The sequence below is a fragment of the Poromitra crassiceps genome (assembly GCF_964638095.1).
Source record: "Poromitra crassiceps genome assembly, chromosome: 16".
NCBI classification, from domain to species: domain Eukaryota; kingdom Metazoa; phylum Chordata; class Actinopteri; order Beryciformes; family Melamphaidae; genus Poromitra; species Poromitra crassiceps.
Window position 1 is genome coordinate 6,950,780 of NC_139645.1, and position 23,176 is coordinate 6,973,955.

The 23,176-nt window shown below is 44.5% G+C and overlaps 1 protein-coding gene across 1 annotated transcript; it reads right to left on the reverse strand.

Moving 5' to 3' along the window:
• Positions 1 to 5,195: 5,195 nt before the first annotated feature.
• Positions 5,196 to 22,708, reverse strand: LOC310791287 (CUB and zona pellucida-like domain-containing protein 1). Its single transcript, XM_083652974.1, has 11 exons — positions 22,583 to 22,708; positions 21,594 to 21,732; positions 19,659 to 20,184; positions 17,971 to 18,115; positions 17,552 to 17,695; positions 16,576 to 16,633; positions 14,933 to 15,120; positions 6,642 to 7,036; positions 6,382 to 6,478; positions 6,061 to 6,241; positions 5,196 to 5,409 (listed from the first exon to the last, which is right to left on the reverse strand). The coding sequence occupies exons 7-11, from the start codon at positions 15,089 to 15,091 to the stop codon at positions 5,273 to 5,275; spliced, it is 969 nt and encodes a 322-aa protein (XP_083509100.1). The 5' UTR covers positions 15,092 to 15,120; positions 16,576 to 16,633; positions 17,552 to 17,695; positions 17,971 to 18,115; positions 19,659 to 20,184; positions 21,594 to 21,732; positions 22,583 to 22,708; the 3' UTR covers positions 5,196 to 5,272.
• Positions 22,709 to 23,176: the final 468 nt, after the last annotated feature.

A 23,176-nucleotide genomic window follows, 5' to 3' on the forward strand; every position in this document is an offset into this window, starting at 1 on the left:
CTCTTTTCCCTTCTCCATGATGATGATTTAACCAACTTTCAGCCAAAAGAAAACAGGTTTGCAGGTAGCTAACGGCCTAAACCTTAAAAAGATGGCACCCTCGTGCAACATGGTGTGATGATATTCAGAGGAACAACTTATAAAGTGTATTGTTTCTTCTTGTTGGTCGTGGCTGTTTTCGGAATTTCTGTCATGATGCTTGTCTGTATTGAGGGTAGGAGAGATGGTGGCGGTAACTTCCTGGCTGCTCATTCTCCTGCCACTCTTTTGCATAGCCAAGGTGGCCCCTTCGGGCCCCAATGTTTTCTTACTTATTTGTATCATTCTTTTTGCATTTTTTGTGATGATGATCGGTATTATGGCACTTAGCACTTTTATGTCTGTTTACTTTCTATTGTGTGTCTTTTAAAAATGTGTGACTCTCCCTGCAACCAAATCTACCTATGGGTACACATAAAGTAACCTTGACCTTGACCTTGTAACTCTGCAAGCTTTATACACTGCTTTTGCCTTAATAAAAATTAAGTGGTAGAGCTGTCGCCTCGCAGTCAGAAGGTCCTGAGTTCGATTCTCGCCTGGGACACTGTGGGCGCTGTGGTTGTGTTCCCCCCCATATCTTCAGTGCCTACTGCCCAGGTGGGGTATCTCGTCGTAAGGGCCTTTCTGTCTGTGTGGAGTTTGCATGTTCTCCCTGTGCTCGCCCAGGGGGGTTCCCCTCCGTATATAACCCCCCCCACTAAAAACATGCAGAAGATCAGATCGTCATCGTCATCCGACCAGTGACGACAACATCCGAAGTCGGTCCCCGGGCGCTGTACGAGAAAGCGACCACTGCTCCTGGCCTGCCCCAGGAGGAAAGGACAAAGCCAGGATGGGTTAAATGCAGAGGACAAATTTCACCGGCCACCGTCAGCATGTGTGTGTTGTGGCCCTCCGTGCATGTGTTGTAGTGTGTTGTGTGACAATAAAGACGGGCTGCCGTCTGAAAATCGTTTAAAAAATGTTTAGTTGTCATTTTACTTCATTCATTGACACACATTTATATTGATCACAAATTCAACCTAAAGGAATGAGAGGCTCGCTAAAACAAAGAGCCATACAAATGCCAGGTAAATGACTCAGACAAGACAGGAATATTGCCAATAAATGTTTACTGTACCATGTTTTCTATTTCAGTTAGGTGATTATGTCAAGTTCAACACAACGTACATTTGAATTTAAGCTTGAAATAAAGACTTAGAATCAGTGTTAAATCATGTTTGGCCCGATTCAGATTTCTAAGTTCCGTGCAGTGATGCTCAGTTCAGTTTTTAAATATCTGAATCAAACACTGGAGTCATGTGGGATTCGTGCCCTGCAGTGTGTGCAGGCGATGGATGTCGCCGTCATCGTGAGTCGAGGCATGTCCTGCTGCACAGCTGCACATTTTTTTTTTTTTTTGTGACCAAGTTTTTATTGGTTTTTCTTTTTGTTCGCATGAGGATACATTACAGATCAAATAACACAAAGATTGTGGGGTAATATAATATATATGAATCATTATACAACATTAGGTGATCAACATAGTGCAAACATTTCAGAGATGTGGTGACAAACACATGAGATAATAAGCTCACATCAATCTCTGGATATCACCTAAAATGCATAAGAACTTAAATCAAAGAGAAACACAGTATAATCAGATTGAAGTGTTACTATACCCCAACCAAACAAGTAGTTTTTTAGTTTATTTGCTTTGAATTATCTGAAAAGCAATGGCCCTCCTATAAACCTAAATCATATCTTGACTTTTTCCCTTTTTGAACCCCCCACCCCCCAACCCCCCCACCCTCCCAGTAGCCTGAATCGTCAGTTCTGACAAATCCAAAAAATATATATATAATATAATAAAAAATTATATAGTAAACAATATCTCTTCTGTTTGGATTTCATCTTTTTTTCTTCTTCTTCTTCTTCTTCTTATTATTATTGGTTTATATTCATTATTATTTTGATCTTTCCCTCGTTTTTTTTCCCCCGTTTTTTTTCTCCCCCCCCCCCCCCCCCCCATATATCAATCTTTACCCTCGTTCGATTTTATGGAACGGTACCAAAATTAAAAAATAAAGTAAAGTTGGTGTAAATGACAAATAAAATAAATTGTACATACAATCCACATTCACCTTATAATTTATGCAACAAATGTGGCTATAATTGAGAATTTACTCTCTCCATTACTAGAGTAAGAGCTTCAATTATTTCCATCTTCATACCCCGTATTCTGCCTATTGACACTTCTAAGGACAGAATGTTATAAAACAGGAAAAGCCAATATCGTACATTTAAATCTTGCGGGTGTTTCCATCTCATTGCTACTATTTTTTTAGCTGCTGTTACTGCACAGAACATTGTCTTTTTCTGATGACATGATAAAGTAAGAGAGGAATCATCATTCAAAATGAAAATATTTGGAAAACAAGGTATGGTTACATTCATTATAGCTGATATTGCTCTAGCCACTTGTGTCCAGAACATATGGACGCCTGGGCATTCCCAAAACATGTGTACATATGTTCCAATTTCATTTTGTGAACAAAATAAACATAAGGGGCTTGGAGTCAGTTTGAGTTGACACCGTTTTCTTGGAGTTAAATAAAATCTGTGAATAAACTTATAATTCAGCAACTGATAGTTATAATTACTTGATGTGAAAGAAATGTTGCTCCAAACTCTCCTCCAATCTATGTTCTGTTCATAGTTTTTGAGGTCTATATTCCACACAGTAACAAACAATACCCAATGAAACACCTCATTTTGTCATCATCGTGAGTTGAGGCATGTCCTGCTGCACAGCTGCACATTTTGATAAGGAGATTCAGATTCTGACCTTTCTTTCCCACTGCTTACATACACTACCAGCCAAATGTTTGGACACATGCATTTTTCTTTTTACTATTTCCCACATTATGCAGTGTTAATCAAATCCGAAATATCTTATATTTCCTATTTAAAGTAGCCACCCTTTGCCTTGATGGAAAGGCAAAGTCTTAAGGATCAACTTCACTATTTTGATTTGTCCAAGAAACAAATATCATAAGCGTTTAGTTCAGAATGGCTTTAAGATAATGAAAAACATACTGTACTGTACATTCAATCATGTGTGTCCAGACTTTTGAGGATTTTTCAGTGGAATCATATTGTGAAGATATGAAGATTTTTTTTTTAATATCGTGACACACATTTCTGCTGAAATGTACATTTCACTTGTGGTATGAGGTATGTCTGGGATGAATATTATTTTGATATTTCAGTTGAAATATGATTTTGTATACATAAACCATATTGTGATATATTGATATAAAGAAAAATCCTTATGATTATCATGGTATTGAGTTCAGCCAAGGAACAAAATGTTGTTTGGATTGATATGTGATGCTGAAATGGCATAACATGAGTTTGCTCAAACGTGTCATGTCAGCGAGTTGATGGTATTGAGTTCAGCCAAGGAACAAAATGTTGTTTGGATTGATATCTTCTTCTTCTTCTTTCGGCTATTCCCGTCAGGGGTCGCCACAGCGGATCATCTGTTTCCATCGGTTTCTGTCCTCTGCATCGTCCTCCGTCACGCCCACTGCCTGCATGTCCTCTTTCACTGCGTCCATGAACCTCCTCTTGGGCCTTCCCCTCCTCCTCTTTCCTGGCAGCTCCATCTCCAGCATCCTCCTCCCAATGTACCCCACCTCCCTCCTCCGCACATGTCCATACCATCTCAGTCTTGCCTCTCTCACTTTCTGTCCAAACTGCTCAACATGGGCGGTTCCTCGGATGTAATCGTTCTTTATCTTGTCACTCCCAGAGAGAAGCGTAACATCTTCATCTCTGCCACCTCCAGCTCTGCCACCTGCCTGTTTGTCAGTGCCACCGTCTCTAGACCGTACAGCATGGCTGGTCTCACTACCCTGCTGTAGACCTTTCCCTTCACTCTCGCTGGTACCCTTCTGTCACAGATCACCCCAGTCATCCTTCTCCACCCGCACCACCCCGCCTGCACTCTCTTCTTTACCTCCTTGCCACAGTCCCCACTACTCTGCACGGTTGACCCCAAGTATCTAAACTCCTCCACTTTTGGTACCTCTACTCCCTGCATCTTCACCCCCCCTCCATCTTCCCTCCCGTTCACACACATATACTCTGTCTTACTTCTACTTATTTTCATCCCTCTTCTCTCCAGCGCATGTCTCCACTTCTCTAGATTTTCTTCCACCTGCTCCCTGCTCTCACTACTGATTGCTATGTCGTCTGCAAACATCATAGTCCACGGGGACTCCTGCCTGACCTCGTCTGTGAGCCTGTCCATCACCATTGCGAACAAGAATGGGCTGAGGGCCGACCCTTGGTGCAATCCCACCCCAACCTTGAACCCCTCAGTCACTCCCACTGCACACCTCACGACCGTCGCACTGCCCTCATACATGTCCTGCACTACTCTCACATACTTTTCAGCCACTCCTGACTTCCTCATACAGTACCACACCTCCTCTCTTGGTACCCTGTCGTATGCCTTCTCTAGGTCTACAAAGACGCAATGTAACTCCTTCTGGCCTTCTCTATACTTTTCCATCAGCATTCTCAGGGCAAACAATGCGTCTGTTGTGCTTCTTCCTGGCATGAACCCATACTGCTCCTCACTAATCTTCACCTCTCCTCTTAATCTAGCCTCCACTACTCTTTCCCAAAGCTTCATAGTGTGACTCATCAGCTTTATGCCCCTGTAGTTGCTGCAACTCTGTGCGTCTCCGTTGTTCTTGAAAATAGGCACTAGTACACTTTGCCTCCACTCCTCTGGCATTTCCTCACTAACCAAGATGTTGTTAAACAGTCTTGTTAGAAAGTCCACTGCCAACTCTCCTAAGCATCTCCAGGCCTCCGCTGCTATGTCATCTGGGCCGACCGCCTTCCCTCTCTTCATCCTCTTCATAGCTGCCCTCACTTCCTCCTTACTTATCTGTTGTACTTCCTGGTTCACTGCCTCCACATTGTCCATCCTCCTCTCTCTCTCATTTTCTTCATTCATCAGCTCTTCGAAATACTTGTGAATACTTGTTTGGATTGATATGTGATGCTGAAATGGCATAACATGAGTTTGCTCAAACGTGTCATGTCAGCGAGTTGAGAAGAAAGTTGTCATCAAGAAACTCATCTTTTGATGTATTTTTTATGTAAATAAATCAGTGTTTATTTATAGGCAAAAAAAAGTGAAATAAATCTGAGTGAAGAAAAATGGCTCCAATCCTCAGTTGGAGTCAGAGGTTGGCAGGGGTTGGTATTTAGCTTTGGACCTCCTGGACCGGTAGACCACCGCTCCACACACCAGGAGGCAGCCGACGATGAACATGAGGTTCATGCCCACATGCAGGTTTGAGCCAGAAGCTAAAAGGGAAATAGAAACAAAAATAAATACAAACACAGAGAAGTGAGTAAGAGGGCAGACTGGAATAGCATAATATGTATTTATCAGTTGATGTGGATATTTACAAACGACATGGTCAGTTAGTATGTACAATTATCAAATGTGTGGTGAATCCGTAAATTAACATTTTAATATATATGTGAATATACATTTTCCAGTTACTTTGGAAAGGAAATATTTATCATTTTGGATTTTCCACGCACAATAATGTGGCAATGTCTGGGTTAAGCAGATTTATCCCCCTGCTGGTAAACATACGCACTGACAGATGAATGTTCATAAGCACAACGCAGTGGGCAAACTGACTATACGGCAGCTTGACAAATCCACTTGTGGAGATTGATACACTGCACAACAGCCAAACATTTGGATACACCACATCTTTATTTGTACTATCTTAAACATTTTTAGAATGACAGTAAAGCCATCAAAGCTATGAAATAAAATAAATGGAATTATGCAGTGACCAAAAAAGTGTTAAAGCAAATCAAAACGATCTTATATTTTAGATTCTTTAAAGTAGCCACATTTTACATTGAAGGAAAGGCAAAGGCTTAGGAAAGAAATTCATATGTGTGTGTGTGTGTGTGTGTGTGTGTCTATGGTGTTACCTTGACTGTCAGAAGTTCTAATCAGGTGCAAAGGTCCCTGGGAAATGGAGTGCATGGCAGTCTCGGCGATAGCTTCTCTTTTGCGGCGCTGGCTCCCTGAGTTGGACCTGATGCATCCCTGAGTGCACCTGGTTCCAGGAACCCCAATCTCACACATGATGACTGAGCAGGTGATGTAGACCTATAGGACACAGCGAGCTAAAGTCACTCCCTCCACAGATCACCTGGGCACATCTGGGGACATGCTGTGATGGACCAGCACTTTCAAACCAAAAGAACATTTAGACATGAACAAGATGGTGGGGCTATGTTTCACTTTACCTCCTCATGTGCACCAAGGAATTCAAACGCCTCCATTCCAAATCTGAATTGAGAGTTAGAGCCGGGGTAAACTTGCACTGTGTCGTCTATCACACACCTGTAATAATACAGTAATAATGGTTTAGGAATAATAATGCCAACATTCCTCATAATAACTACATTGGACACCATGTAAGGGAACAATATATGCGCACATGTGCTAGTGAGGTGTAATACATTTAACCCATGGAATTAGATGGTTCATCACTGCGTACACCTACCCATTTTCAATGATGGTGTAGGTAATGCGAGAGTTTGGGTTGTCGTAGGGAGTCGCCTTGCAGGACTCCACAAACAGCTGTGTGTTGGGGATGGCGGTAGTTGCATCAATCTGCATGAAGATCATCTGTTTCATGTACACCTCCACTGGGTAGGTGCTGGCCTCCTTCTGTTCCCTGAACCTCTCGCTCTCAAAGAATTCAAACTGAAAGCTAAAGGAACCGAAGCCTTTCTCTCTAAAGGCATATGGGTTTTTGTGCCTGAATCCCAGCGTCAGGTTGGCGCGCTTGGGATAGACGCATGAAAAGGCGATCTCAACATCATGTTGCCTGGAAATAATTTTAGTTGGGTCAGCAGATGTGATCTCATTCTTGAAGACAAGGTTGTCACCATCGTCCTAAAGGTGAAAGAAAATATTCATTTATCATGTTGGAAAGCCCTGAGACTTTTGAAGAGTAACTTTGAGAGGAAGCAATATAGATGAATTGCGTGAATTACAATTCTACCCTTCGCCTGGTGGGTTTATTGATGACAACCAGCTCAGATTTATCAACTAGCTAACATTTTCAAAAAGCTTAAACTACTATCACCATTATTAGGCTACTAGCCTTATTCTTCTTCTTTTGGTTTAATATTTTTCCCAGATTTTTTTATCCAATTTCTATCCCCCATTAGTGCAAATTTTTTATTTGTTTATCCTGGTTGCTGCTCCACCCTCTGCCGATCTGGGGAGAGCCGAAACTGGCTTCATGCTTCCTCCGAGACATGGGCAGTAGCCAGCCGCTTCTTTTCACCTGACGGGGTAAGCTTTCCCCGGTAGGACATAGCACGTGGGAGGATCACGCTATTCCAACGAGTTACCCTCCCTCCGAACAGGCACCCCTAACATCCAGAGGAGGCACCACTTCAGCAACCAGGATATTGCATGTATTATTGCTCTATTATATGTATAGGCTTTTCTGGCATGTAGGAGAATATCACCCTCACTCCATTTGAGGCTCCGTTTAAGATATGCGCTGCGGTGATTAATAGTGATCATATTTCTCCACGCATCGTTCAGCTGTTAAGACATAAAGTGGTAAGTAGGCTTAATTTAATTATGTAGCCTACAGATCCACGAATGTTTTTCTAGTTCTATTCTCAGTTGACTGCAATCTATTTTTCATATGGCGATCTTATATGAATGTGACTCTAGAGAGCCGATTATATGGGTCTGTCATGGATTTTGATCTTATCCTCTGAAGCTAACCTGGTCGGGACCAGGTTAGCTTTGCAGCGTGAGTTGCCATGGTGATTAGAAGTTAACTTGCTTTGTAGTACGGCTAAACCAGGTTCAAACTCAAACTTACTCGGATAAGGCATTAATCTAGCTACGTAGTACAGGCCCAGAGATGGGAAAAGTACTGACATTCTGTACTTGAGTAGAAGTACAGTTACTTGTGTAAAAAACTACTCCGGTAAAAGTAGAAGTACTGATTCAATTATTTTACTCAAGTAAAAGTAAAAAAGTACAGGCTCTGAAATGTACCCAACGAGTAAAAGTAAAAGTATTTTTACCGTATCTTTCTGAATGACTGAACCTCACATCATAGAATATAATTTGAGGATAAAAGATCCCCTACAAATGTTTTACACATCTTAAAACTCTACTTTAAATAGTGTGCTATGGTTTTTCCACACAAAAAAACCCCATTAAAATCATATCTAGTCCTCCCTCATTAATATTTCCATGATATATGAATGTGCAAATAGTTAGACAAGTTTAACTGCTGGATAGGCCTACAAGGTGTCCCTTACAAAGTGCAGTATCACAATACTCCAGACTGATATGATACTGATACCTAATGGATAAGGAACTGAATGTCCACAGGTTGATCACATTCACAAATTCAAGGTTTATTATTAAGACAGAACTGTCTCTGGTGTTAGAACACCACCATATTCCATATTAGCTGAATGTTGACAGTGCACAAACTGAATGTATGTGTTAGAACAACACCATAAGGGGCCATGCGGTTATTTAAAAAAGAACGCTTGGAAAAGCCAGATTATTGGCAACTCTGGAAGCAGCGAGATGAAAATCCTCCTCTCCTGGGAGAAGACTCGAGGTGGGAGGAGTGAAGAGGAGCAGGGCGCTTTTCCTGTTAATCTTTCCTCAGCTTTCAGCGCCCAGAGCGCTGCGCTAAAAAAAAACACCACCAGCTTTTAAACGCGATGAAATGCTTCTTGAAAGAGATGCGCGCTAAGCGCGTACTTATAGAGAATAAATTGCAAAAAGAGGAGCGCTAATAAGTGCTGGCTGTCTGCACGGCTCCTAATGTCTGCGTGTGTCTCCCCTCAGAGAAAATCCGTGTTTCTCTTCTTTGTCCACCCCCCGGAGGAGTGCCAAGTCATACTATTGGCGGAGCTGGAATGAGCTTTTATCAGCAGCGCTGGGAAACCCGTCTATTACTTCTGCTCCGTTCTCCCGTTTCTACTCGTTTTTAAATTACATTCTCGTGCATTTAAACGAAAGTAACGAACCTGTTTTGAAAATGTACACAAGGAAAAGTACAGATACTTGTGTTAAAATGTAACGAGTAAAAGTAAAAAGTCGTCAGAAAATTAAATACTCAAGTAAAGTACAGATACTCGAAAAATCTACTTAAGTACAGTAACGAAGTATTTGTACTTCGTTACTTCCCATCTCTGTACAGGCCCCTGTAATGGTGGCAAATGTGGTCGTTCAAATCAGCGTCTGATTTTTGTGTGGATATTAGAATACTGATTACTTGAAACTTTACAATTCTACCGTTAAATCTCGTACCAAACATGTATTGTTTTCATCTTTCATGAATATTGAATGTTGATACATGATTTTTGGGATGCATAGAAGGTGCCTTGTCACTATTTCAATCAGGAGAGGCCAGTTGGTAGGATTAGACAAACTTTATTTAGCAATCGGCGTGCATGGCAAATGCTTTGGCGCTTGACTCCATTGGCCAGTGGCGCTGCTCTTGAGGCAGAGGAGGGCGCCTGCATGGGCTAGGAGATCCCCCCCCCGAGGGGGATCAGGAGTCAAGACTCGTTGGTGGTGGACTGGGGAGGTGGGTGGGGCAAAACAACGCTTCGGGGCCGGCTTCAAGGGAGATGGACTGCCGTGGGCTGCTGCTGCTATGGTCGGCCAGAGAGAGAGAGGTGACGTAGGACCCTTGCTATATATATGAGGATTAACTGACGTCATGTTTGACGTCATAGCAGACGTCATACTAGGATTTTTTGACCACGTTGAGATCGGATTACGCGTGAGTGGCCTTCTGCTTGAACTATGGTCTGGAGACCTCACTTCAATCAGGAGAGGCCAGTTGGTAGGATTAGACAAACTTTATTTAGCAATCGGCGTGCATGGCAAATGCTTTGGCGCTTGACTCCATTGGCCAGTGGCGCTGCTCTTGAGGCAGAGGAGGGCGCCTGCATGGGCTAGGAGATCCCCCAAAAGGAAGATCTGATTACCGGAGGTTAATTGAGATCTGCAGGCGCCAGTAGTTGATTGCACTATTCCGGCCTTCGACCTTTTTAGCGGCTTACAGCTATTTGCGGCTGGCGCTCCCAACTCGGTCGGGCCTTCGATCTTGCTTTTCCTGCCTTCGACCTTTTTAGCGACTTACAGCTATTTGCGGCTGGCGCTCCCAACTCGGTCGGGCACCTCGTGATAGCGCTTCCCAGCTTAGCCTACCTGGCCGCCTTGGCGCTTCACGATTGTACTTTTCCTGCCTTCGACCTTTTTAGCGACTTACAGCTATTTGCGGCTGGCGCTCCCAACTCGGTCGGGCACGTGATAGCGCTTCCCAGCTTAGCCTACCTGGCCGCCTTGGCGCTTCACGATTGTACTTTTCCTGCCTTCGACCTTTTTAGCGACTTACAGCTATTTGCGGCTGGCGCTCCCAACTCGGTCGGGCACCTCGCGATAGCGCTTCCCAGCTTAGCCTACCTGGCCGCCTTGGCGCTTCGCGATTGTACTTTTCCGGCCTTCGACCTTTTAGCGGCTAACGGCTATTTGCGGCCGGCGCTCCTAACTCGGTCGGGCCTTCGATCTTGGTACATTAGAGTTTAGCTTGGCGCTTCCCGGCTTGGCCTACTTGGCTGCCTTGGCGCGACTACCCTGACTTTTTTGCTCTCTCTTTCTCTTTCCCCCCCAAAAATGAGCCGGGGAGTTTACTGCGCCTTGCTGGCGCCGTGCTTTCGGGGAGCCACCACCAACGAGACATTTTCTTCATCGGCACGGAAGTCCGGGACATTGTTTGTTGCCATGCTCACCGATTTAAGGGAGGAGGGTTCTTTGGGCCGCCAGTATGGCCGCCTGCTCCGGGCGGATGTAGCTGGAGAATGCCGATGACGACCAGCGGCCCATTTGCTGGAGGGAGGCGGAGGACACTCCTTGCTCGGCGGCCGAGGTGGCCGCTCTGATCCTGAAGGAGTGGCTGGAGTATTTCTTTGTCGGGAGGTTGCGTTGCTGGAGCGTTTGCCTGAGGTGCAGGGTGAACCAGGATCTTGTCATGTGGTGACAAGGTGCGATGAGGAACAGGGGGGCCGAGGGGCCGGTCCGAGGCCTGAGCCTGACGTAGTGAGCCATGGACGAGAAGGGGCAGAAGGGGGAATTGTTCCGGGCGATGACGATGTGCCGATGAGGGCCAGCGGCCCGTTTGCTGGAGGGAGGCGGAGGGCACTCCTTGCTCGGCGGCCGAGGTGGTCGCTCCGATCCTGAAGGAGTGGCTGGAGTAGTCCTTCGTCGGGGGTTGCATTGCTGGAGCGTCTGCTTGAGGTGCAGGGTGAACCGGGATCTTGTCGTGTGGTGACAGGGTGCGATGAGGAGCAGGGGAGCCGAGGGGCCGGTCCGAGGCCTGAGCTTGACGTAGTGAGCCATGAACGAGAAAGGGCAGAAGGGGGCTAGTGCCTTCCTGTATGCTATTGTGTGCTGGGGCAGCGGGGCTCTCTGGCTGCGGTGTCAGAGAAGAGAACGTTGTCCAGGCTACGCTCCATCGTGAACAATGACTCGCGCCCACTCCACGGCGTGCTAGTCGAACGCAGGAGTACGTTCAGTGAGAGACTGATTCCACCTAGATGCAGTACGGAGAGGCACAGGAAATCATTCCTGCCTGTGGCCATTAGTCTATTTAATGCCTTCCTTAAAGAGCACCTCGGAGACGCTCAGTCTCCCTGAGACTGAGCCAGCCGATAGGTTAACTGTGCCTGGCTGAGCCACGTGTGGCGTATAGGGCAAGCCGACTTAATATAGTCCCGGGTGCAATAATGATAATTGACACGGAATGTATACTTACCTGACGTGTTTTGTATTTTGCATTTGCGTTGCATTTACTACTGTTTATTTTATTTTAAGCTATGTGTGTACTGTGAGCGAGCTACTGTAACCTGTCCCGATTTCCCCTCGGGGATCATTAAGTCATTCTGATTCTGCTTCTGAAGAAATGCCAGAGGCATTTTACTTTGAAATTCGTTAAGAACAGGAGGTGGTGTATTAAGACCGGGTAGCTTAACACGGAAAGACGTCAGCATTCCCTGGGCCGTCTGGCTTCGGTCCGAAGTTATGCAGTAACACTCATTCTAGCTGATGCTCAGACAAGCTCCGTGGGCCAGGGGTGTTAGAATGGCCCCTTGCGTGGTTATTATTATTATTGTTGTAATTATTATTATTATAATTATTATTATTATTGTGACTCCCGCTGGCCATTTGCCAGAAGCGATTTCCGCTTAGGCGTCGGAGATAGGCAGGCTGAGATGCCCGCTGGGTAGAATAGTCAGATCGCAGGCCAAGCGCACGAGGTAATCAATGACTCCACGCATGTCCTTCATGTCTGTTTTGACTTAATGCCATCAGGAAAGCGCTTTAGACAGCCTGCCTGCGAAACAAGCAGAAGGAAGTTTGGTTTGGTTCCAGAGGCCATTCGACTGGTGAACAGCCACAGTACGAGAAGTGGTCAGTTTATCTAGACTAGGTCTGTACCTTGACCTTTTGATTTGAACCCTTGAACAAGTCTAATATGCACTTGGATTGTATTGACTGAAATTAATTTGTATTGATGTGACACCTATATTCCTTTGTGGTGTTGGATACACTGTAATCAGGGATCTTGCTTTATCAGTGTCATTTATTGTATTTATTGTCTTGTTTTTTGTATTGTTTTTGGATGTGTACAGAGTACAGCTTGTTTGCAGTATTCATGCCTTAAATTGGCCTTTGCGGGACTAATAAAGTTTTTTTTTTTTTTTTTTTTTTTTTTAATAAATTGAATTGATTTTACTGGACTGGTAGATTGCCCGTTTAAATGCTGAAGTACTGATACTTTCCTCATGGGTCCTTTCGCGTCCACGGGTGACTGGTCCTCCGGGGTATGCTCGGTGTGCTGTGGTCGTCAACCCCGTCCTTGGTAGAGCAGGTAGCTCTTGAGAGAGGCGGGCAGGGGCAGTCCGTGGATTCCGCTCGGGCGGTCCCTTCCTAGAGCCGCCCGCACGGAGCGCCTGCACAGGTCCATCAGAGGGAGGGGATCCGGATCGAGTCTGTTTATGTACCGGATTCGTATTTCGCAGTGTCACTATGAAACCTAACGTCCCCTCGTCCATGTCCAAGACGACTAACAGAGCGAGTCTGGTATTATGAAGGTGTCGTCGGGCTCCAGGAAGGGGGGTGATAGTGGAGTTGTTGTTTTTTTTTTAAGATTGTTGTTCAGATAAACCCCCTCAGATCGGCTAAAGTTAAGAAATTATCATTGTCATCATCACAGGAGCTTCCTAATTTAATTTATCAGTCACCATCAGTCACATGGGGTTGATTGAGAATGAGAAGGCAAGAGTATATAGTGCCTTTTTGAAAACGGCGCGGCGGCCATTTTGGCCTGAAATACGGCTCCTTGCTGGGGCAGAAGCTTAGTCTCCAAAATGGCGGATTGGCTGTGTGCTGTCGCATCTTTACGATAAAAGGTCTCTGGTTACCGTGAACCTCCGTTTCGCAAACACCACAACAAGGAGGGAGACAGCTACTTTTCACACTCTGTTTTGGATTAAGAGGATGTCCTGAAGTGTGACGGTGGATTAAAGACTTGATGAAAAACGTCATGTGATCTGGTGGATTATAGTCTTCGTGACAGAAAGAACAGGATGGAACATGGATGCGAGTTTTACTGCCGAGTGCGACTTTCTGCTTGACTGCATGTAACGTTAAACTTTTATCGTCCATGAATTCCTGGGAGTGCTTATTCTTTTCGTGAATGGATTATTTTACGTCGCTGGATTTGGAAGGGAAGCAAATTGCACTACATTTCAGCTGTTGCCGCCAGAATGAACCGTTCGCCCCATGGACCTTTCGGTCTGCCCAGAGTGCCCGAGATGCCACGGCGCTCCGGCTTCAGCGCTTCTCCAAGCCGGTTCCCGTCAATCACCGTGAATCTGCCCGGCGGCCTGGGGGTCAGTGCGACCAGGAAGTACGTGGCGTCTCGCGGCGGCCCCGCGGCCTCCATTTCCCCAGCGGCTCCCGGCTCTGGGGGCGGCTGCCTCTACTGGTCTTCGCCCGCGGCCTCTCGCACGTCCGCGCCGATCGGCCTCTCCCTCCGGCACGCTCGCACGCGTTCTTGGGCGTCCGCGGCGCGGCGCTTCGTCTTCTGCTCTCCTACCGGGGCCGTCGCAGTGGCGCGCGGGGGGCTATGTTGGCAGCCTGTGGTCCGGTCGCTTCGCCAACGTCTTCGTCAGGCACCTCGGAAGGCAAGTACGCTCCGTGGCCGGTCCGGGACAGGGGACCGATGACTGAACTCGACATGCCAGGAATGGGAATATCCACGGGTAGAGAAGGCTTGTGGGTGCTGATTCGGTCTGCGGATCTGGTGCAAAACAACGCTTCGGGCCGGCTTCAAGGGAGATGGACTGCCGTGGGCTGCTGCTGCTATGGTCGGCCAGAGAGAGAGAGGTGACGTAGGACCCTTGCTATATATATGAGGATTAACTGACGTCATGTTTGACGTCATAGCAGACGTCATACTAGGATTTTTTGACCACGTTGAGATCGGATTACGCGTGAGTGGCCTTCTGCTTGAACTATGGTCTGGAGACCTCACTACATTTATTATGATGCTTTTTAGAAGCTCCTCCAAACAATGATCTACATACAATGTACAAAATGGACAAAGAACTAAGATTGTACGACTGTTGACAACTGAACAAAAGGGATCCTTTCTCAGCCATAATTTTGGGAGGCCTGCCTTGCCTTAAGTAGTCAATGTAACTGTGTTAGTTTAGTGTCCCTTACATCCAGTGTGGTCCCACAGGTGTTCAGTGACATGGTGGCGACCAGGTGGGTGTTGTTGGAGCGTCTTGTCAGGTTGCAGGCAGGGTCATTGAAGTCTTTCAGGTGTAACTTGTGCTCGTTGCGTCTGATGAGGTAGCCCTTCACCACCTCCACTGTCATTGTGGTTTCATTGCAGTGTACAGTGGTCTCTGAAAAGTGTCAGATACACATAACGATGGTGGTGATGGTGATGATGATGATGATGTGTGAACAGACTGAGATGAAGACATGAGACAACTCAAGTGTGACACAAGACATAATAGTGATGACTTGAAGTTTGATTGAGTGCACCCTTCTACAGAATGATTGCTGGGGAAATGTCTTTCCAGAAGACAATATTGCAGAATGAAACAGAATATGAGTTCATGGATGTGGTGATTTTAACCAGGGTTCCAGGGAGTCCCTAACAAAAAGGGGAATCATTTATTTTCACTATGTAATTCCATCCATAAGTAACACAATGATAGAATGTATGACTATTTTGGTGATGGGTTTCATACACTTTCTGTATTAAAACCTCTAAAAGCAACCTAGACTACCTAAACTTGAGGTAGTCTCTCGAGCCAGTCTATCTCTTTCCACAATCTTGGAATGCTCCAGAGACAGTCTGTACTTCAGCCCATTAAAATTTGGACAGACGAAGTTGTCATCTTCCAAAGAGAAAAACACTTCAGACCGGAGGGAAGTTCGATGGTATTCGACCAATCACAAGTGGGGAAATGAGCGCATACCCACCTTCGATGGTATTCAACCAATCACAAGTGGGGAAATGAACGGATAACCCCGGAGCATCTGTAAATTGTGGGAACCCACGTGTCCATCTTGAGAGACTAAAGCTTGTGGCATACTCTTCGCGCCGGGCCAAGCGCATAGGGCGCACGGCGATTATGACGTCATCGCACAGGGCGTGTCGGGGGACGAGGCCTGAGCGCAGCGCGGCGCGTCCATGGAGATTTTTCTATCAGCGCGTCGGGTTTTGCTGCCTGTGCCTGTGAGATCTCCGTGGTAGGCTATCAGTGGATATCTGCTGTGATTGAGTCCTCACCGTCGTAAAGTTGCCTTTGAAGCATGGCGTTCGATTATAACGAACTAGTTGTGTGGCTTAGCCTTCCCAAATGTTGAAGGTCGTTTTTTATAATTTAATACATAGAATTGGGAATGTTACATTCAATTTCATTCAGACTGCCTGGAGCCTGGAGCTGCGCACTGAGTATGTTCTGTTTTGGCCCGCGCAGAGTGCGTGCGCCCTCCTCGGAGCCCCGCCTCCAGCGCGTGCGCGAAGAGTATGCCAGAAGCTTAAAGGGGTCCTTGACGTGAAAAGGTTTGAGAACCACTGCAGCTAATCTCTCACAGTTGATCCATTTCAGTTTCATTCACAACCCTATCTGTGTTAACTTGTGCAGCTAGCTAATGTACATAAGGGTTAAAAATATCCATAACTGCATGTGTCAATCTTTCCTAAAACATGCCATTTCAGCACCTCCAATACAAGAACAGCCAATATCCAATAGTCAAAACATGACATTGAGCATTATATTATTTCATGAAACATAACATTTGTTTCACTGGGATACTTTGTTAATTTTCAGAGTGTATCAACTCACCATGGTATCCAACATCAGCAATCACACACGCAACTCTGAATGATAGACATTGCGGTGTCTGGAATAGAATGTTAAAGTGGTAAATTATTCAATTAAGTTTCCCTCAATATAGTTTGTAATGGCAATTATCTAGACATCAATCATCTCACATCTGCATACACACACTTAAAAAAATAGAAGGTCTATCTATCTATCTATCTATCTATCTCACTATCTATCTATCTATCTATCTATCTATCTATCTATCTATCTATCTATCTATCTATCTATCTATCTATCTATCTATCTTCTTTATATAAATTTGGCAATGTTGACTCTTGTCTGTTTGTTTTAAGAATTTTGTCCAGCCACAGCCATGCCGTTTTACATGCTGAAACTTTCAGGAAGTGTAAAGAGCACCCGTGCGGGTGACCTTGTTATGCGTGCGCCGATAGGGCAGGCGAGGCCATGCAGGAGCGGGGCTGCGGGCAAGGCCGAGCTGCGTAGGCGAGCTGCAGGGTCAGCTCGTCGAGCCCGTGCAGCGGGTGAGCCTAGGAATCGAGGGTGCATAGTGCATAGTAGCGAAATGCCTAGTATGGTATAAACTGTTTCTCCAGTAAACTGTTAAAAGTCTTCCGTGTAGCATTTTAACATCAATAAATTAGCCAGCCTATTAACACATTAAGTTTGAAATATTAGTCTATTACCATAAACAAACAAAACCTTCCACCTCTACAAGATATTACATTTTTTATTGTGCCATTGTTTTGTAGGAAAATTGCTGGATTGCTTTATGGCATAACAAGCAAAAACAACTGGCACAAACAATTCATTTGACAAAGATACACTGTGGTTTAAAAATGCTACTTGAAAATACAGAAATATGTCAGCAGAAATACAACACCCTGTGAAGATTTTTGCATATTGGTATCAACTGGTCATCCATTCTGGTTAATGTGATTTGGCATGAACTTGATATAGTTTATTTGAAGCTCACCTGTCTAATGCATCAAAATGAAAGCAAATAGGGAAATGGTCGTCCACTTCATTATCCGTTGGTGTCCATTTTATGGCATATTCATCTGTGGAGATCTTCTGTTTTGTAATGCCCGTTGGTCCAGTGACAAGGAGGCCATAGATCCTACAAGAGGAACAATGTTTTCATAAACTTGTTCTGGGCAACAAGGACAGCAATATTCTATAAGGTAATTGTTTAAAATTTACAGTAGAATCCATTTAAAGTATATGAACTACTGGCTAATACTATGAAAAATTATACTGTACATATTGCGAATAATACTACTAATGAAAAATTAGACTGTACCTTCCGAATGACGCACTGGGACATGATTGTTCTAATTAACTCATATGATACATAACAAGTTATAACAAAATTTGAATGTTGAATTTCCTTACGTGGTGTATTTTGCTGTGGCTTTTACTTTGATTTCGAGTGTGTTGTTGACAAAGGCAGGAAGATTGACTCCATTAAGTGGAGTTGGAGACAGAAAAATTGGGAAATAGTCACCATCGAGGCATGAAGGGGCGTAGTGTCCGTCAACTGAAAGTCAAAAAAGGAGGGAGTGAAAGTGAGAGAGTTAGTGAAAATGAAATACTAATGGTGGTCTCGACCTAGTTTCAAGATGAAGACCAAACACGCTGCCTCGCACCACGCGTAATCCTAGTGACCTCATCTCATGTAATCCTAGTGTGACGAGCACAAGTGTAATCCCAGCGTGATGTCCGCGTGACACACTTGCCTATATGACGCCAATAATGTCGTCAGTGCCGTCAGTGGTGCGAGGCAGCGTGTCTGGTAGGGCTGTCACTTTTCATTCGAAATACAAATGCAACTTCGAATGTGGGGGAGGGGTTCGTGTTCGATATGTAAATTGACTGTTCGATTTTTATTTTTTATTATTTTTATGAACCAAAATTAACCAACTGCTGCTTGCTGGTAATGTTAATCCCATGTCAGAAAAAGTCTCCAGATTTGTCGCGTTAGACTCTTCTGAGAAAGATTGTCTCCAGGGTCTGAAAAGTTGTCTCGAGTTGGATGCAGCCAAGTTTGTGAGGCAGTGTTGTGACTGTGAGCGTCCAAGCTAAACACGTCGGGCTGATGCCCGGTGGCCTGGACTGATTTTTTTTTTTTTTTTTTTTAATTAACCAAAAAACTTCGAATATATTCGAACGAATTTCGGGCAATTAAAGTTTGTTCGAATTTTATTTTGGGAAAAAGTGACAGCCCTAGTTTCTGGTCTTCATCTTGAAACTAGGTCGAGACCACCATTTCAATCATGAGAGACCAGAGGGTAGAGTTAACAAGCAAGCTTTATTCAAGTATGGCAGAGTGATAAGATCTATGGCATGGAACGGTATGGCAACTAATTCTGATGGCATGGCAGCATGGCGACTAGTCCTTTGGCGTAATGACTCCGCGCTAAGATGCCTCTCTTGCGGTGAGAGAGGGCATCTGTTCGGACTAGAATAGAGAATCCCCCAAAAGAAAGAAAACCCAAACTGCCAACCGGTCTGCTTGCCTCAGTGCTACAGCGGGCGCTGGGCGGAATGCGACGCTTGTCGCCGACCGGTTGGCTTGGCGGCCGTGACTTACGAAGCCCCCCGGGCGTGGCCGCAGCACTACAGCAGGCGCTGGGTGATCGACCAATCCGGCGAGCTTCGGCGCGCTGACTTAGGAAAACCGCCGACCGGGCGTGGCCGCAGCGCTACAGCGGGCGCTGGGTGAACGACCAATCCGGCATACCTCTGCGCACTGACTTAGCAGGTTTACTTGGCTCACAGCGGCTTACAAAAATCACCGCCCGGGCGTGGCCGCAGCGCTACAGCGCTGGGTGATCGACCAATCCGGCATAGTTCGGCGCGCTGACTCAGCATTAGGAAAACCCCACAGCGGCATACGAAATCACCGACCGGGCGTGGCCGCAGCACTACAGCGGGCGCTCGGTGATCGACCAAGTTCCATGCCATAGATCTTATCGCTCTGCCATACTTGAATAAAGCTTGCTTGTTAACTCTACCCACTGGTCTCTCATGATTGAAATAAAAAATTAATAAATGCTACAATAGAAAAAATGCAAACGAACCAAAAATTAAAAACTGTAGAGGAATCTTGCTTAAAGCAGCAATTGCTGGACGGTAGAACTGAGTGGTGGTGGGTATGGTGGTAGATGTCGTGGTCATTGGTGCAGTTGTGGTTGTTGTTGTTGTTGTTGGTGCAGCTGTGGTCGTTGTTGGTGCAGCTGTGGTCGTTGTTGGTGCAGCTGTGGTCGTTGTTGGTGCAGCTGTGGTCGTTGTGGGTGCAGCTGTGGTCGTTGTTGGTGCAGCTGTGGTCGTTGTTGGTGCAGCTGTGGTCGTTGTGGGTGCAGCTGTGGTCGTTGTTGGTGCGGCTGTGGTCGTTGTTGCAGCTGTTGTGGTGCTCAATGAAAATGATGGGCTTGTATTGTTTGTGTCACGTTTACGCCTTCCTACTGAAAGGGGATTCTTCAAGGTGGAGGATCCATCCGAGTAGGAGACAGAAATGGGTTTTTTGGGGAAGTCCTCCACTACTAGCTCAAATACTCCATGATATCCAGTTCGCCTACTGGTGTTATATGATAAGGAGCAGGAATTCTGATGAAAGGAATACGTAACATTATTTTTGACACACAAATAACAAAGGCTGCAATAGCTGTTAAAATTGTGTCATATCATAATTGTTGGTATATCACATCACAATTATTTTCTTCTTGAGGCCCATTAACTGTGCGTTTTTGGGATTGAGCATAAACACCATTTCACTGCAGAGCTATAATGCCATAATGCTTTTCATTTCTAATATTATGGGCAGGGGTGGACAGGTGTTTAATTGGAGCGATAATGTAAACCTTGGTATCAAATAAATAATTAAGTTCAGGTGAACATTGCAACTGCACATGCAAAAAAAAGTTGTAGAACGTAACTGACCAATTAAAGCCTTTCTATACTGTGGATACAGATTATAGACTCTTGTTGTAATACTTCACTACATCTCGAACCATAGACTGTATAAAAAATATGGTCGTCATGACAGCTCCTCAAAAGTGAATCCAAAAAATGTCGATTGCCCCCTTGTGGCTGGCTGCAGTATAGGTCTTAAATCCCTCCATGTTACTGGACGGGGCATGAGCAAAACAAAAAAATTAAAGAAAAAAAAGGGAAAATACACATCAAATACATTTATCCAAAGATGGTTTTGATTATTTTAGGTACTTCTTATCACACTGATGTGAGTGTAGGAATTTAGCCAGGGGCAAGAGCAAAAATGACCCAAGAAATCTCAGAATGCCCCTAAAAACCATGATCCAGGGGCAATTTAAAAGTAATGAGTAACTACTCAGTCTCTCAGTATGATGCACCACTTTACAATAGGGTACACGAAAAGAGTAACTAATGGACAGGTAATAATTAAGTAATAATGTAAGTTGATGCACCACTTTACAATAGGGGACACGAAAAAAGTAGCTAATGGACAGATAATAATCAAGTAATGGTTAACTAATGATTAACTACTATACTCACAAACTTACTTTAACTAATCATTAACTAATGATTAACTACTCTACTCAGGGACTGACCGACTAATGATTAACTAATGATTAACTAATGATTAACTACTATACTCACAAACTTACTTTAACTAATGATTAACTAATGATTAACTAATGATTAACTACTATACTCAGAAACTTACTTGTGTTACCTATTTATGCATTACCCTGTCCACAAACTCTTCTCTAAACAAGGCAAAGTTCAGCTCTATATAGACCCTTTTCACGGGGGCCACTTTGTGTCGAAAAGGCAGAATAAACACAGGTGCAAGCAAAACACTAATGAGGATTTCCAAATTCCAATCGTGAAAGTTAGAATTAGTGTTTTGCTTGCACCTGTGTTTACCCTGCCTTTTCGACACAAAATGGCTCCTGTGAGAAGGGTCTATTGAAGCTCATGTGACAGATTCCCATTTTGCAAAGTAAGTGTCAAGATTTTGCATGATCTCTTACCGGATCTAAAGAGAACCCTTCAGGTTGGTAGCACATGCTGCACTCCTGTTCAGCTGATGCTCCATACCTGCATCTGACCTGATCACCATCAGGATCAAAAACTGGCAGACTGTATGTCCTTGGACAGTTCCGGGTTATTCTGTGAAGTGGGAACCAGGTTGAATTAGGAACAACTACTCCAAGTACTTTCTTTTACAGCTAAAACTTTTAAAGTTTATTAGCGGCATTGACAATGAATGGGGGCTTCCCCAAGGGTGGAACTACATCACTGGTGGGCCACATGTTTACTATTTGCTTGTTAATAAAAGATTGAAAGATCCTAGTGAGTGGCCACAGCTTCATAATGAAAATAAGATCAGTGTACAGTTGTGGCCATCACTTACATGTACTAACTTGTGGGAACAAGATCATTAAGACGTAAAGGGAAAAGGCAATGGGATTTTAGTATGGAGATTTCAGGTAAATGCATGAAAGGTCTGAAGTTTGTGTTCAGCAAGATAAGCTTCACAAACGAGGACCACTTGTTTGTGTGACTTAAGTGCGTAAATGCACTTTGTTTGCACTGTTTGTGCAAAACTGTTTTTTGTTTTTACACGATTTTCAGAAAACGTGTGGGGCTACATTCCACACTATATTTCCTGCCTGAATGATTTTCCAAGTCTGGCCCAGGTAGTCATCAACTCTGACACCTGCAGCCAGATTCTGAAACTTTGGAAGAGACGGACAGTATTTCAGGGTTTCTGGTGGAGAGCAGACGCCTGCACCACGACTTCCGCGTTCCTCATTGTTTACAGTCAGATGACATCTCATACTAATATGCAGCTATCATAGAGATTAGCCAACATTATTTTATGAATGTGAGATGTCGCAAAGGTAATTCATGTCTGTGAAACCAATACTTGGGAGTTTTGACTGGTTTCCTGTTAAACTTCACATGTGAGATGACACTTTGCTGGAACAGCACAAAACAATAATTGCTAATTTATTACCGGAGAGGAGGTACATTAGTTGTGATGGGAGATCTGTTAGATTCACCAGTATCCGATCGAGTTCCCAGGTCCACATGAGTTGTCATTATCCAATAAGTGTTAGTGCCTCTGGTGTTTGGATGCCAGTATCCTTGACTATAGTGATGGTAGGTGGGATATCTGTTTGAAAAAATACATCATGTTAATGTTACACACTTCTACAAAATTGCCTCAAGAGTCTCCACCCATTGTTACTCCGTGCACCGAGTGGACAGAGATGAGGGGCTATCCAGCAAGTCTAGGGGAGGGGGGGTGGGAGAGCGCTCACGGGGTGGTGAATGGGGGGAACGGGCACTGCACTAGTTATCATAATACCGACATAGCAAGACAACATCATATTATTATGTTGCATGTAAATATATATGGTGTGCATGATGTATATTGTAATATACATTATGTATAGAATTGTTGTGTACATTGTATATATTCTTATATGCATTGGTACAACACTATCAAAGCATTGGGTTATTGGGGTAATATTGGAGTGTATTATTAGGAATAAGTATTGATAGGGATATGTGGGTTGATTTATGATATTGTGTGTGTATGGGTAAG